This window comes from Lutra lutra, chromosome 11, assembly GCF_902655055.1.
Source record: "Lutra lutra chromosome 11, mLutLut1.2, whole genome shotgun sequence".
Classification (NCBI taxonomy): domain Eukaryota; kingdom Metazoa; phylum Chordata; class Mammalia; order Carnivora; family Mustelidae; genus Lutra; species Lutra lutra.
Window position 1 is genome coordinate 22,580,825 of NC_062288.1, and position 17,399 is coordinate 22,598,223.

A 17,399-nucleotide genomic window follows, 5' to 3' on the forward strand; every position below is an offset into this window, starting at 1 on the left:
ACACATATTTTAATTCAGTATACATTTGTTCAGTTTTGACAAATGCATATACTCTGTAACCCACCTCTGCTTTTAAATATTGACAGTGTGTTTATGGCTTCTAAACTTGTATCGCCATCCCTCATCTTTATCTCTGGCTTCAGACTCTTCTTGCTACCTATTTGACTTTTTTATTTTAACGTCTAGTCACTTTAACAGGTATAACATTTTTGTATGTACTCATAAACATTTTTTTAAAAATGTGTGGCCATCTCAGAAAATGGCTGAAGCCAAAAACCTAGATAATTCTTTCTAATCCCTTTCCCCAACCTGCCTATCCTAGTCCATTACCAGATCTTGTTGATTTTACCCATAAGTAAAACAGAACTGCCCACTTAGTGCCATCTCTACTGATTACACCTGAGCCCAATATATTGTTATCTTCTGCATGGGACTGAGACTTTCTTAACTAGCCTCACTGCTTCCAGTCTTAGCTCTTTAGTTCATTCTGTTCTCTATATAGCTGTCAGAGTGGTCTTTGCAAGATAGAACATCACTGCTTTCTAGAATCACTTCAGTAACTTCCTATCTTTATAATAAAATTGTTTGCTATGGTACCTGTGACCCCATAGCCCTTAACCCTCTTTCGTACTTCATCTTGAAGCACTGTCACTTAAGTTCATTATACTTGTGTCACGTTGCCTTCCTTTCTGTTCCTTAAAAATACTAAGGTCAGGGTGCCTGGGTGGCTCAGTCGTTAAGCGTCTACCTTGGGCTCAGGTCACGATCCCAGGGTCCTGCAGTGGAGTCCTGCATAGGGCTCCCTGCTCAGTGGGGAGCCTGCTTCTCCCACTCCTACTCCTCCTGCTTGTGTTCCCTGTCTCTCTCTCTTTCTGTGTGTGTCAAATAAATCTTAAAAAAAAAAAACAAAAAACACCAAGGTCATTCCCACCGCAAAGTCTTTGTGTTTGCTCCTCCCTCTGCCCTCCCTCAATTCTTCACGGAGTTGGCTGTTCTCATCCTTCAGATCTCAATTTACAAGTCATCTCACAGGGGCTTCTTTGACCATTCTTTTCGAAAGTTCTCCACTCTATCCCAGTCATCTCTCCTTATGTCCCTCAGGGCACTTCTTCAGCACAAAATTATCTTGTTTTTCATTTTCTATCTTTTCTCCTTACAATGTAAGTTGCATCATGGCAGGGACTTTGTTTCTTGTTCACTGTTGTATTTTCTGTGCCTAGAATAGTCCAGTATTAGTGTTTGTAAATATGTATTTTTATTAAATGATCAGACACTGGATTAACTATCTCTGAAGTAATGATTTTCAGATTTTATTCATAGCATTTTTGATGAGGTATAGTTAGCATTTTTAATCTCTAAATAAAATCATTTTTAAGATTTTTAAATCTTTTTTTTTTTTTTAAAGATTTTATTTATTTATTTGACAGACAGATCACAAGTAGGCAGAGAGGCAGGCAGAGAGAAAGGAAGGGAAGCAGGCTCCCCGCTGAGCAGAGAGCCCGATGTGGGGCTCGATCCCAGGACCTGGGATCATGACCTGAGCCGAAGGCAGCGGCTTAACCCACTGAGCCACCCAGGCGCCCAAAAGTATTAAATATTTAAAAAAAACAACACAAAAGAATGCTTAAGAAATAATAGACATGTTGTGGGTATATGCTAAGGTTAAAAAAACCCTGAAGTTTACAAAGTTGCATTAAAGGACATATAGGATGGGTTAGTTGTACCCATCAGGAAGTTCATGGATGTCTTTGTGGGTACTATTAAGATTAGAACTCTAGAGAATCTCTTAAATTTCACAATAACCCAAAAATGTTTTTGTACATGCAGCTTTAGAGAGAAGTTAATTGCCTGTAATTTTCCTTCTTAGATTAAGTTTTATCCTCTAGCCCAGAATACAAACACTATGCATTGGTGCCATGCAGGAAAATAAAAATTATAAATATTCTTTTTACGAACTGGTTGGTATAAGAGGAAATGCGTAGCTCTTTGTATTAGATCTCATTTTGCTTTTCATTCTTCTAAGATTGAAAACAACTTTAAACATGTAGTATGTGGTGTTTATTCTTCACAACATTTCCGTGAAATCATATTCTCATTTCAGCTTAAAAATGTTCTAAGAAGTTGTAACACACTTTATAGGTCACATGATTAGAAAGTTGCAGCCTAGAAACTAGATTTCCTTCTGCCTATACCAAGTTACCTCTACCAGAGTAGAGGTATAAAAATTTTGCATAAAATCAGCATAAAAATTTTGCATAAAATCAGCATAAGAATTTTGATTTGACCGTTAGCATTTATTATCTTTTTAAGGGCAGAAGCACTTTGTTCCTGGTTTCTGACGTAAAAAAATTGGTTATTTTAGCTGTGGAGGAAGCAATTGAGTTATATTTAATTACAGCATTTGGAAATGAAGTTAGGCTAGACGTGGCAGGTTTGACTTCAACTCTTTTTCATTGTACTTTTTAAATCTACAAATAGTTATGTATTGGTTGAGTGACATGTCAGTAAAAATCTGCCATATTTATTATACTTCACCATAGTTTTATACCTCTTAGTGTTAGGAAAGAGTATGTTTTTGTGTTTATGCGCATGGCGGTTGTAGTACAAAAGTTGGAGCAGGTAGAATTTTCAGTTCTGGTTGTTAAATTGGTTCATCTGTGAGGGTATTTTGGCTAGCAGTTTTTAAATTTGGTTTGTGTTTAATATGTACCAAAAAGCTATAGGAGAATTCAGAGATAACGAAGACATTGGACTTCTCTAAAAAAATTTATGGTTGGGATGGGAGCACCTGTCAACAAGTACATAAAAAACAAAACAATATATTAAGTATAATGGGAACCTAGAAGAGGAAAAGCAATCTTTAGTGGAAGAATTTGGGAGAAACTCATAGAGAAAGTGGAATTTAGGAGGCCTTCTGGAAATCCCCGGTGTTTTGGAAAGAGGTGTTAATTTGGGTACAGAGGTAGCACAGTGTAGAATATGTAGTGTGGTTGAAACAGGATTTATGAGAAGATGGTAGCAGTAATATTGGTAAGTAGGTTAGGGTGAGATTTTAGAAAGTTTGAGTATAATTCTATAGGGTATTTGGTCTAAATGGTTTTCTAAAGGCAGTAGGGAGTGATCTAAGGTTGTCAAACAGAATACTGAGATCAGGACTTAGGGAGATTTACATAAACTACCTTTTAAAAATAACCTTTGTTCCATTTTGTCTAAACATGGTTTTTGCTATGTCAACTTCTATATATGTAATATTGGTTTAACTAATAGTAGTGTTTTTTGGGTGAGTTAGTAAAGGAATTCAGAGAAACTCCTGTACATTATTTGAATTGTTAGTTGTGTAGCCTTTCTTGGTTTGTGGAGTGTTTGGCTAGATGGCAAACATTCTCTCTCTCTCTTTTTTTTTTTTTTTTTAAGATTTTATTTATTTATTTGACAGAGATATCACAAGTAGACGGAGAAGCAGGCAGAGAGAGAGAGAGGAGGAAGCAGCTCCTTACCGAGCAGAGAGCCCGATTCGGGGCTGATCCCAGAACCCTGGGATCATGACCCGAGCCGAAGGCAGAGGCTTTAACCCACTGAGCCACCCGGGCGCCCCAGCAAACATTCTCTTAAGTTCTCTAAGGAACTCAGAAACTTACTCAAAAGCACATAGCATTTAGCGTCAGAACTTGGATCTAGAACCCAATTCTCCTGATGCTTAGTCATAGCTTTTTCTCTGCTCTACTTCCTCTACTGCGTATTTTAATGTCCTGGAGGATTAGAGTCACGAAGGAGGAAAGACTCCTTTTTTTTTTTTTTAACTTTAGGACGTTTATATATAATCAAATGACTTGTGGCTATATTGCTTTTCATATTTATTTGTTTATTTACTTAAGATTTATTTATTTATTCGACAGAGTGCACAAGCAGGGGGAGCAGCAGACTGAGGGAGAGGGAGAAGCAGACTCAATGCTGAGCAGAGAGTATCCTGGGATCCTGACCTGAGCTACCCAGGTGCCCCTCATTTTTATTTAAATACCAGATGTCATAGTACAGATCAGTGCTGGGAGAGCCATCAGGCTTCAACACTTTTTGTCCAAGTCAACACTAGTAGGAAGCTTCATCTTGGAGTAAGTAGGATTTGAACTGACTTAAAAGGATTGATGAGTGGAGAAAAGGAATGAGAGTGACGTCAGGGACTGGTGTAATTTGTTTCTGAGCACAGTAAGAGTTGTAATTAGAACAGAAAAATTGGTTTCAGAATAATGAGAGAAATGCATTGTAACACGTAGTATTTGATAGACTGCCTTTTTTCTAACATAGGGAATGGTTAAAAACCTGACCATTTCTTTGGCTACAAAGAGTACCCCTGGGCATTACTGTATTTGATAGTGAGATTTCATAAAGGCAGACTTAACATACGATTTCCTCATTGTCCTCCTTTTCCTTCACCCGGGCTTTTGACATCATAAATGCATTTTGTGTGGTCCTTGACATGGTGTAAAGAGTAATTTCAGATGTTTTGACAAGGTGTAGCGATTAAAGCAGTGTTAAGGAGAGAATTAGCTCAGAGTAACTGTCTATACCAAGATTTAAATATTGTGCCTATAGTTAGCTCTGTGGTGTGGTTTGTTTGTTTGTTTGTTTGTTTGTTTTTTAGCTCTGTGGTTTTATAATTGGATTATTTCTATCTTAATACTCATCCTTCTGTCAGATCAGATGGTCAGAAAAGATTAAGATTCTCAATTCAAGGTACCCAGTAAGCTTTGATGCTCCTTTTTTTTCCCCCTGTAAATTAACTTTAATGTCATAACTTAGCATTAAAACTGTTGGCTTGAACTGTCATGACAATAGAGACTATAAACCTGTATTCCTGGACTGCCAGAATCAAAGAAGTTAGAAAGGCTTTGGAAATAATCTTAATTATTCATGAAATCATTTGTTGACTTATTCTTGTTATTTATATTCATGTGAAATTTGGGTGTCTTTGGGTGTACTTTGTCAGATGTCTGATTCAGAACTCTATCTCAGCATGCTGTAAAACCTGTTTTAAAAATAGGTATGAGCCACTTGTGTCACTGAAAGGTTGTTGACACAGTGGAAAAACTATTAAGTGAGTTTGCAGAGCAAACTCTGCAGAAGAAAGACTTGTGTTGGTTTTTTTTTTTTTTAACAGAATTTTACTTCTATAGATCCAAATAAATAAAATGTGTGTAACATTCCATATACCTTGTGTCCTGTTATAATTGATTTTCAAAATTTATTTCTAAGTGTAGCTTGGTATAAACCAAAGTATATTAAAAATTATCTTAAAAGATAATAAAAGATCGGGGTGCCTGGGTGGCTCAGTGGGTTAAAGCCTCTGCCTTCGGCTCAGGTCATGATCCCAGAGTCCTGGGATTGAGCCCCACATTGGGCTCTCTGCTCAGCAGGGAGCCTGCTTCCTCCTCTCTCTCTCTCTCTGCCTACTTGTGATCTCTGTCAAATAAATAAATAAAATCTTTAAAAAAATTTATAAAAACGATAATAAAAGATCATTTTATTTGAAAGAGGCAATGTTTTCCTCACTTTCATTGAAGCTTTTTAAAGAAAAATTATTGGTACTTACAAGTAACCACTTAACTATCCCCCAAATAGGTTAAATATCCCATACATTTAATAGATGGAGTGAATAAAAAATCCTTTCACATTTTGTATATGAAATGCATGTTATTTATACTCTTGGGGGCTTAGGAGAAAGGATCTTTATCTTAGTAGATAATCTGGAATTTTTGTCAGTAAAGATTGGGTGATGTGAAGGGAGGGTAAAGTGAAAAGTTGATGTTCTCATAGCTTTTATACCTTTTTTGTAGTGCATTTGGCAAGGGTGGGGGGCAGGAGAGGGGAGAAGGAGAGTTCTAACCAGTTTGGAAAATATGTGTCTTGACAAGCATGCATCTCGACAAATATAATGAAGGTGTAATGTTGTCACAAATAGTCCTATAGCAGAATCAATGAAATGTGTTAAAACTGATGAATTACCCCCAGACGTCTCCAGGACAGAAAAACCAAAATGGAAGATTTTAAGTCAGTAGAGGAAAGCTTCCCCAAAAACCCTGGTGGGAGAAATGAAAGAAGCCACACCTGACTGAGAAACTTCAGTGGAGGTGAACTTGGAAATCTCTAAATATGCCATGTGCATATAGTTGGGAATTGACATTGTGATTTTATGATAGTCTGGTAGCTATTTTTATTTTACATGTCAACAAAAAATGATTGCATGTGTTCCTTTTCTGAACTGTTTGCAATGTTTTAAAAAGGGAGTACGAATACTTCCAAGTTCCTGGCTTGCAGAATTTTTAATAAATAAATAATAACAAAAAAATTAATAGTAACAATAATTATAATTGAACAACTGCTGTATATCCTGGACTGTGGTAGGCATTTTAGGTATGATATCTCATCAGTTACAGAAACCCTCCAGGGGTTGAATAGGTTGTTATTCCTGTTGTACAAGTGAAAGAAATTGACATTGAAGATGTCATTTAATCTCTCTAATATTACATATACTGGATAGTATTTGAATCCAGGTCTTTGACTCTATGCTTCTTCTGTGACAAATGCCAGGAAATTTGTCAGGAATTTCAAAACCTCCCTTGCTTGAATTTTGTCAAAGACAGAATTATTATCTTAGGAAAAGCAATAAAACAATCTGGTTCATAACACTGTGAAAAATATAGGCTTCAAATAAATTCTGACTTAAATTTTATTTTAGAAATCGATCATCTAAACATTTGACCTTCCTGATAGTAATTTTCTTTATATTTGAATCCTAATATGCTTCTGAGAATGATTTATAAATCTCTGGCATTCTGTGGACTCTGGGCAAACTCTGAAGCGGTAGCATCTAGCTGTACAGTAGCAGATCTGCACATGCTAGAATCAGCTCATTATGGTGTGTTACTCCCAGGTTTGTCTCTGAAATCCTCTGTGGCCTTGGATGATCCTGGTTTGTAATGAGTTCTGGGGCACATGTCTGTGTTTGAACCTGTTTAGGCTCATCCTTAACTCCATACCAGAAGCACCCTCCGTGCCAGCCTGGTCTTATGACTATTGAAGTCGTCCAGAGTTAACTGGAATCAGCCTGGAATTAATTCTCTCCTGGGCTAAGGAACCATTAGGTTTAGTATGCAAAAATGTTTTAGGCAAACACAAACAAGATGCTTATGAAATGGTCTGTGGTAAACTTCTAAATATTAGCAAAACTGTGATATCTGAAAAGTCTTCATAATAATTTTTCCTGTGTAATTAATTCTAATCTTGGTTTAGTATTTAACATAATTAAGTTTTTCCAGTTACTTGATTTTAGTTCAAATTGGTGTTTACTGAGTGCCAGGTAATATTAAATAGGATTATAAATTTTGGCATCTTTATCAAGCCATCCTTTAGCAACAGCAATTGGCTTTAGTTCCCAGGTGGGAACTATAGCAAAACTGATCTGATACTGAGTGAATGAATTGCTTTCTGTCATATGTGAATTTTTAAATGAAGAATTTCCCGTATAACCTGGGAAATTCTGATATTTATTTAAAAGGCTTATTTTACAAAATCCACCAGGTTAGAAAATTCAGGTGTTATATTCACATAGAAAGATCCTTTTATTATGGCAACTGATTGTTTACCTAAGAAGAACCTGTTGCTAAAATAGTAATGAGGAAGGGTGTAATATAAGTATAGTCATACACCCCTTGCTCTGCAAGTAACCAGAGTGCTATGTACACATGTTGTTCAGTCTCCTTTTGGAAGGTGGAAGTAAAGTTGTCTGTGTGTTTTTCTCTCTTGCACAGCCTAAAATGACGAATGTGTGATTGCAGTGGAATAAATGGCGTCCAAAGTCACAGATGCTATAGTCTGGTATCAAAAGAAGGTAAGTTCATAGTCAAAGTTTTCAACCTCTTAAATATTCTTATTCTAAAAATGTGTACTTTTTCTTTTGGTGCTATGGAGTTAGGTAAAATATTACCCGAAATAATGACAAATAGATTTCAGGAACTTTCAAGTGGAAGGGGGAGCAATTTGGTTTTCCTGGCGCTAATTTTACTTCTAAAGAAGTTAGAAAGATGATGCTTAACAATGTTTTTCTCTCTTCCCTTTATTCCACATTATTAAAGTAGCTAGATGAATTATTTTCAGCTATAATATAAGCCAAATTTCCAGGATTCTGAATATAAATAACATTTTCTAAAAGCATTAAATTTTTCTTGGGTTAATTTCTTTTTAAAGCTAGATTAGCAGAGCTGTTATAATTTTATAGCTGTTTTATATTGAGAAACTATAGTCTTACTCTTTCTTGTAAGTTGCAGTTCAACAGCTGAATCTTTTCAGTGAAATAAACCTTTGAGGACTCTATTTTTCAAACCAAAATATTAAAATGTTTATTTTGATATTTTAGGATTAGTTGTCGTAACTACTTAACTAGCTGTGTCATCCTATGTTTCAAAATAAACTTTACCAAAGTAATTTTTTATGAAGTGAAAGAGAATAAATGCCTTTTTTGAAAAAACAGTATTTACTGCACTTGTGCAGGAGAGTTTACTCCTAAAGAGTGTTGTTTACACTCTTTAAGATTTATGTTGTTTTATGTGGTATTTTCAATTTTTAGTGTATATAGTGAATTTTATTTCTTTTCATATTTTAAAACATTTTTGATGCCTTATTCTTCAGGTCCCTGTTCACAGAATATAGTTATTTATATATTGAAAGCTTTTCTGATGTGGGTAAAATCAGACAGTTTGTAAATTTAGTTGAATTGGAAGTGATAATTAGAGTGCTTTAAAGATTAAACCTAAGAATATAGTCTGTCTTTGGATGTGTTATTTCTTTTCTGTGTAGAACATGCCACAGATACACACTATCACATTTCATACAAGGTACTGATTTGGAAGTTCGGATGTTGATCATACTATTAATTTAGTCTTTTGTAGTTCTATGTTAGTGTCGTCTTTGCCTTTAAACTTCCAATCTCCTTAAAAGTGAATTAAATAAAACTAAAAATTATTTTGTATTTCCTACATAGGTCTTTGAAAGCTTTTCTCTTATTAATGTCTACTTAGAAGAGTTAGTAATGTTTCTTGAACATCTTATCTATTTGGCTTTTTATGTTAAACATTTTGAACTTCACTGAGGATCATTTGTAGAACGTACTAGATTGACCTTTCTTGGTAACAAAGGGTTTGAAATACTATACTTGCATTCAGTTAGCACACTAATACCCTTCTTATCTGAGGGTCATTTACCTAGTAGTTCTGGATATGTGCAACCAAAAAAATTCTCCAGAGCAACCATTACAAATGTCACAAATTATATCTAGCAAATGTAATCATGCATTTTATGGTAGTGAGTCACCAGAACCATTAACCAGATTTTTATTTGTTCTGTTCTTTAATATTGCTTTTAAATTTAATTTTCTTGAAGAAATACATGTGAATACTTTGAAAGATTAGTGTTTTAAGGCCTATTTAAAAAAAAAAAAAATAGCCACTAATACTATGTTTCTCTGCCTTTATCCAACCTCTGAGTTCTGCTCCCCAGAGGCAATTACTTTAAATTCTTTATAGCTTAACCAAAGTTCTACTACTCCTCATCCCTGGTAGGGAATTGGGAAGGATGGGTTGCAAATGTGCAGTGTGAAGTTTTGGTTTTCATTATTACTTTTGGGGGAATGCTGACATTTGTGGGTTAGGAATCAAAGATACTAATTGTCCTACAATACTGTAAACTAGGGTTGGCAAACTTCTTCTGTAAAGGGCCATGTTGTCAATATTATTTAGGCTTTGAGGACCATAAGGTTTCTGTGACAGTTACTCTATTCTGCTGACTTATAGTACAAAAGCAGCTATAGGTAGTATGTAAGCAAATGAAATGAATGAGGATGGTTATGTTCTAACAAAGTAATACAAAAACAGGCAGTTGGCTAGATTTGGCCCACCCGTCGTATCTGTGCTCTAACATAGCCCCACACAACAAAGAATTGCCCTGCTCAAAATACAGTAGTGCCCTGTTAAATTATATTGATTGGTTTTTTTTAAGGGTATTTACTTTATGATTTTAAACCTTCCTTTTTCTTTCCTTTTTTTTTTTAAGATTTTATTTATTTGGCAGAGATTACAAGTAAGCAGAGAAGCAGGCAGAGAGAGAGGGGGGGAAGCAGGCTCCCTGCTGAGCAGAGAGCCCGATGCGGGGCTCGATCCCAGGACCCTGGGATCATGACCTGAGTTGAAGGCAGAGGCTTTAACCCACTGAGCCACCCAGGTGCCCCACACCTTGCTTTTTCTTGATTATTCATTATAGATGTTACTTTTGACTTCTGACTGTATAATAAAGATTTAGTCCCAGTCTTCCTTCTCCCAGTCCTCCCAAATGACTACAAATTTTCTACAGATTTTGGTGAAGTTAGGGCTTCTGTTTGTGTATGCATTGTTTATAACTGCACCATATAATATACTATGATATTTTCTGTTTGTGCAACTTTTTTCCTCTTTAGCTTGATTGTTCTAATTCTCCAAAGTCTCTGATATCCTTTTGTTGTAGTCTGTCATATTCAAGTACTCCAGTAGTTCCTTTTTTTTTTTCCTTTTCCCTTGGGAATGGCCTCCTAGAACTCTGCCCTATGCTCCATGCCAGGGAGATTGTTCTCTTGTTACACCTCTCATCTGCCATCTTGGTATTCCCTTTTATCATCAGCCTAAGAGTTCCCTTTATTGCTTTTAAATGTAAGCTAACAGTGGGATTCATTTAATGTTTAATTTTAAATGAGAAACTAGTCTGAGTAACATCAGTGTGACTGACACTTGATATTCCCTACTTTTTTAGTAAAGTTCAGTTTGTGTGTGTGTGTGTGTGTGCGCGCGCTAGCACTCAGTACCTACATGGAACATTTCAGAGTTGCACAGATGATTGTTACATCTTGGGGCACATGGGCGGCTGTTGGTTTAGTGTCTGACTCTTGGTTTTCCCTCAGGTAATAATCTCATGGGTTTTGAGAACAAGCCCTCTGCTCTTAGCAGGAAGTCTGCTTAAAGCTTCTCTCCCTCTGCCCCTCACCCCACTTGCTTGCTCTCTTGTGTGCTCTTTCTAAAACAAATAAATAAATCTTTAAAAAAAAAAAAAAAAGGAAGAAGAAGTATTAAATTTCAGCTTTCAGGATGCCTGGGTGGCTCAGTTGGTTAAGCATGTGACTCTTGATTTCAGCTCAGGTCATGATCTCAGGATGGTTGGTTCGAGCCCTACATCAGGCTCCACACTCAGCACAGAGTCTGCTTGGGATTCTGTCTCTCCCTTTGCCCCTCCCTCCTCTCATGCTCTTTCTTGCATGTGTGCTTTCTCTCTCTAAAGTAAAGAAATTTTTTTAAAAAAGAAAGGGGCATATATTCCAATTCTGGCTTATGAAATGTGAAGCTTCTGGGACAAGTCTGCCATCTCTTAAAAAGAGATCCAACAATAATAATAGTGAAAGTTTTATGACATTTATTGTGTTTCAGGCATTTTCTAATTGATTTACATTTATGAACTAATTCAACATGGGTAAAAGAATGAATTGAAGGAAAAGGTCTCGGGGTACCTGGCTGGCTTAGTTGGTAGAGCATGTGACTCTTGATCTCAAGGTTGTGAGTTCAAGCCCCCTTGGGCATGGAGCCTACTTAGAAAAAGAGGAAGAAGGTCTGTTTTCTGTTTCTAGACATTGGTGGGTGAGGCTCTGTTGCCTGAAGCTGTCCTAGTGACTTGTTCCCAGGAGGGGAGCTTGTCAGCAGGCTAGGGATGGCAACGGTGACAGATGGAAAGAACCTGGGGCTTCCAGGAGTTTTGAGCCACAGAATTAACTATGGAATGTCCTGCTTAGGAACTTCTTATTGTGAGAGTTAATAAATCCCTCATTTTTTTTTTAAGTCACTTGAACTGGAGTTTTTATTTCCTCACAGCTGAAAGCATTCCAGGTGATACACAAGAAATGAATTCTAATGGGATGTGGTTTCCCATGTAGTCATCTTTTGCCTCTGGATGGTTATAGTAGCAGATAGCAAATTAAGGCCTACCAAAATAGAAATACTGAGCCTCAGACAAATGGGTTTATTACATTTTCTCTATTAATTTTTTTCTTGAACCATGTTCTCATATATACTATTAAATCTTTAATGTAATTTTAAGCTGCTATGACTCATAGTATGTTATGGTTGAAAGAACATTTGTATTTGATATTGTGACATCTATCAGCTTATAATATTGAACATATTACTTTATCTCTCTGAGCCTCAGTTCCTTCTTTTGTAAACTGAGGATAGTCATGTTTCCCCTATGTGCCTCACAGGGTTATGAAGGAGCAAGTCTATTTTTAACTATGATGTTTAAAGAGTTTTTTAAAGTGGTTCATGAGTTCTTTAATAAATATGAAACATCATTCTTAAAAATAATATTTATGTATTTTGTGAGTTAGGATATAATAGATGGAGTGGTTTTCTGTACTGAACAGTTTCTTTAATAACCATATTTATAGTGCAAGTATTCCTCCTTCTATGTGGCCAAAGAGGTGGCTATAGGGCTAAGACAAGACCAGAGATGGCACCTCAGCTCCTTGGCCACAGTAATTGGCCCAGGGATATCTGATAACCCAACTCTCCTTGTACAAATGCTTTTCCAATTTATTTATTTATTTATTTATTTGAGAGTGCACAGGGGCATGTGTAGAGGGTGGAGAGCAGTGGCAAAGGGACTGGGAGAAACAGAATCCCAAGCAGGCTGGAGGCCCAATGCCAAGTCCAACCCAAGACTCAGTTGTACAACCCTGAGATCATGACCTCAGTGGAAATCAAGAGTTGGCCACCCTATTGGCTGAGCCACCCAGGTGCTCCTAACCTTTTTCTTTTTAATTAGAGCTGATGGAAAAGCCCCTTTTGCTTCTTTGAAGGAGCTACAAGGATGAAAGTCTGCTGCTCCAGAAGAGAATGAGACAACACCAAAGTGAGTCAGGAATTGGGGATAAAAAGAGACACCACAGGCCAACATGGTGGTCTAGTCCCTGGATTCACTCCACTCTGACATTCACTTGACCCCTGAACTTTGAGTTATTTTACCCGTGGCAGCCAAGAAACCCCCTGTTTTTGTTGATGCGAGTGTGTTTTGAATTTTTACTTGTAAAAGAGTTCTGAATAATGCAGAGGCAATATATATACATTTTACTGAGGTATAACATACTCAGAAGACCACACAGATTTTAGACTTTCAGCTTCATGGATTTTGACAAACTGAACACCTGCTTGTGTTCAGGACTGTTTTGTCCTGTTTGTGTAACAGAGCTCAGGTCTAGAAACCATGTTACCAGCTCTACAAATCCCCCCGCCCCCGTTCCCGTTCAGTCATAACCTGCTCTCTTTGAGGTTGATCACTGTATGAGGCAGTATATCTTAATGGGTGAAAAGAATGTAGGTTTTGTGGTTGGAAAGCTGAGATTTGAATCCTTGTTCTTGAAAGCCAGTATGATTTTGGACAGGTTGCTTAATATCTGAGTTTCACTTTCTTTGTGTATATAAATGCTAATTTTTTTGGTGTTTATTTGAGGATTAATTGATGATATATGTAAAGTATTAAGCAAAGTGCTCCACAGGGTAAGCCTTCAGTAAATGAAAGTTATTTCTATTATTATTACTTCATATTCCCCTTACTTATCAGATGAATTGCTCCTCAAACTTACCAGAGTGCTTTATTTCATGGATTTTAAAAAATCTCATGAGGCTAAAAAAAGATCCTTACTCTTACTTATAAATGGAAAACCTAGACTGTCAGGCTTCTGATACTCAGTGTGAGAACAGCGGTATTTGTTGATATTTGCTGTCTAACAGTTATACAGTAAAGTCATGATTAAGTGTAGTTTATAAAGCCCAGCTGTCTTTGCTGCAGTCACCGGTCATGTTTTCTATTTCTTCCTTTTTAATTTCACTTACTTGCCAAAAACAAGACTTTTCCTACCAGAAATAGATTGGTTAGCTTAGTTACTAAAGTATTTGCCTTTTCACTTAAATTCCCCCCCCCCCATTTTAGTCATGAAGTTCTTTTTCCACACCCTCATCCATTCCCAGGTTGGGTATTTCTAGCATAAATAATTTGAGTTTTAGTTCTGTTTACAAGGAAGAAAGAAACTATGCTGTGCAGTAGTCATGATAGTTTGACTTTAGAGATCATCTAGTTTCTGTTAAACTTTTTGCTTTATAGCTAAGAAACCTGACGCCTATAGATCTAATAACTTGATTATGGTCATGAATCAGTAATAAAGCCAAAACTCAGGTCTACTGACTTTCAGAGCATTCTTCCTTTTGTACTAAAGTTGCTTTGAAAAATGAACTGAAGAAACTTCTATAAAACTTCCTTGTTTAGGGGCGCCTGGGTGGCCCAGTGAGTTAAGCCGCTGCCTTCGGCTCAGGTCATGATCTCAGAGTCCTGGGACTGAGCCCCACGTCAGACTCTTTGCTCAGCGGGGAGCGTGCTTCCCTTCCTCTCTCTCTCTCTCTCTCTCTGCCTGCCTCTCTGCCTACTTGTGATCTCTGTCAAATAAATAAATAAAGTCTTTAAAAAAAAAAAAACAAAAAAAACCTTCCTTGTTTAATGTGAGACTTTTTTGGGATGACTTCTGATGTGAAGGTGGGGAAGTATACATCTTGTTTTAAAAAGATGATTAGTGTCATATATACATATCTATTGATTTAACATCAGTAATGACAGTGATGATGGTAGTACCATGACACAGTTAAATAGCATTTATTTTGCAGAGTGCTTCCATTTCTATTTTTATGGTTGTATTTATTGTGATAATGAAATGACTTAGTGGTTATAGCAAGAAGATATTATAAGAAGTTGTATAAGTTTCCTGGGGCTTTTGTAACACAGGACCACAAACTAGGTTGCTTAAAACAACAGAAATTAAATTTTTTCACAGTTCAGGAGGCCACAGGTCCAAAATCAGATGTCAGCAAGGTTGGTTCCCTCTGCAGGGAGGCTTGAGGGAGAAACTGCCCCATGAGTCTCTTTGGTTTCTGATGAGCACAATCCTTGGTGTTCCTTGGCTTTCTGATGCATCATTCCAGTCTCTGCCCCCAGCTACATGTTGCCTTCTTCACTCTACTTATAAGGACACCAGTCAGTGGATTTAATTCCACTCTAAATCCAGGAAGATCTCATCTTGAGATCCTTAACCAATTACATCTGCAAAGACCCTGTTTCCAAATGAGGTAACATTCCAAGGTCCTGGGCAGACATGAATTTTTGTGGGATGCTGTTTTCCCCACTACGGAAGTATGTCTGAAGCATGTGATTAGATTGGTTTGAGTGTATGCCGTGTGGAGATGTGTAGCTTTATGTCCTTCTGGATAGCTTTATCCTAGACCATGAGTATTGAATTGAATAAAAGAAGATTAGGATCCTCATATTTTCTTCATATGCTTAAAAGTTAAGGTTGTGATTTACTTAGCTCTTCTATATGTAATGTTAAGGAATAAGTTTGTAATAAAATTAGGCACAATTTTTTTGCTTCTAGTTCTTACTAAATACATAGATATTTATGGCCTTTATTTAATCTAATTATATGAGGATTAGTGTCTTAATATAAATAATAATAGTATTCTTTCCCTTTAAAAAAGTGCATGTAAATGACACCACAGTGTATATTTCTCAATGTTCTAGTCCTTGAGGGTTGTCAGATCTACTTTTTTTTTTTTTTTTTAAGATTTTATTTATTTGACAGAAAGAGAGACAGCAAGAGAGGGAACACAAGGAGAGTGAGTGGGAGAGGGGGAAGCAGGCTTCCCACGGAGCAGGGAGCCTGATGCAGGGCTTAATCCCAGGACCCCAGGATCATGACCCCAGCCGAAGGCGTAAGCCCAGTGACTTAGCTACCCATGTGCCCAGATCTACTTTTTGATACATTTTTGACTGTCTCATAAAATACCAATTGTTTCTATTAGAACAAACAGTACTGTATGTAAAAGTAAATATTTAAATGTGTATAAAATATTAATCTCTTGTTCCAGATAAAGAATTGTAGCAGTTGAGTTAAAGTGTGAAGTTTGAAAAATTAAAACTCTTAATGAATCAAATGTGTGAGAACGTATTTTTTTCTATTTTTTTCCCATAAGTGCTACAGACATTTGAACAACCATCTATCTCTTTGATGCTTCAGGTGTTTGTATTTGGGGCTAAATATGTATAACACGTTAGGCTGATTATGTGCTGGAGGACATATTTGGCTTTCCTGAGAGATTATAGGTTAACTCATTTAATTTATATTTGCTCCCCTTGAGTTAGTTTCTTAACTTTACTGAGCTTAATTTGTCTATATTATTGAGATGAGAATCCTTAAAGATCACTATGATAATTAAATGAGATGACATACTAACACCAAGTACATTGTTGGTATATAGTAGGTGTTCAGTAAATATTGCTGAATAGCAATTCCTCTGCCCTCTGTTCTCTTTCACTAAATATGGAGTGTTGTCATTAATAATATATTTGGATAGGGGCGCCTGGGTGGCTCAGTGGGTTAAAGCCTCTGCCTTCAGCTCAGGTCATGATCTCAGGGTCCTGGGATCAAGCCCCGCATTGGGCTCTCTGCTCAGCGGGGAGCCTGCTTACCGCTCTCTCTCTGCCTGTCTCTCTGCCTACTTCTGATCTCTCTCTCTGTCAAATAAATAAATAAAGTCTTAAAAAAATAATGTATTTGGATAACTAAAGGTTTTGGTTAGTAGTTCTTCTAAACTGAACATTTATATATGTTATATATATGTATATATATACATGTATTTGTATATATATGTATATATACATGTATGTATATATGTGTGTATATATATACACATGTATGTATACATATATACATACACACACAATGGAGTATTATGCATCCATAAAAAAACATGAAATCATGGCATTTGCAACAACATGGATGAAACTAGAGGGTATTATGCTAAGTGAAATAAGTCAGTCAGAGAGGGGCATGATCTCACTGATATGAGGAATTTGAGAAACAAGACAGAGGATCATAGGGAAAAATGAAGCAAGACAAAACCAGAAAAGGAGACTAACTTTAAGAGGCTGTTGGTCTCAGGAAACAGACTGAGGGTTGCTGGAGTGTGGGGTCGGGGGTGGGAGGGATAGGGAGGCTGGGCGATGGACAGTGGGAGTGGTTTGTGCTATGACGAGTGCTGTGAATTGTGTAAGACTGATGAATCACAGACCTGTAATTAATTAATTAATTAATACACTATATGTTAATAAAAAATGATTAAATGTTAATCCCATCTGCCCCAAAAATAAAAAATTTAAAAAGATAGATTAAATAAAAAATTTAAAAAGATAGATTAAATAAATAGAAGGACAGGTACAGTTTCTTAAGTTTAAAA

At 36.5% G+C, this 17,399-nt stretch overlaps 1 protein-coding gene across 5 annotated transcripts in view; it reads left to right on the plus strand.

Moving 5' to 3' along the window:
* Window positions 1-17,399, plus strand: part of PHTF2 (putative homeodomain transcription factor 2) — a 119,760-nt gene that overhangs the window by 22,548 nt on the left and 79,813 nt on the right. For 4 of the 5 annotated variants that reach the window (XM_047694660.1, XM_047694661.1, XM_047694657.1 and 1 more), the window contains exon 2: window positions 7,806-7,885. In XM_047694660.1, coding sequence (XP_047550616.1) covers window positions 7,841-7,885 — 45 coding nt within the window. In that variant the 5' untranslated portion in view covers window positions 7,806-7,840. Of the gene's footprint in view, window positions 1-3,975; window positions 3,994-7,805; window positions 7,886-17,399 lie in introns of those variants that run through there. The other variant, XM_047694658.1, reaches the window with a different exon arrangement.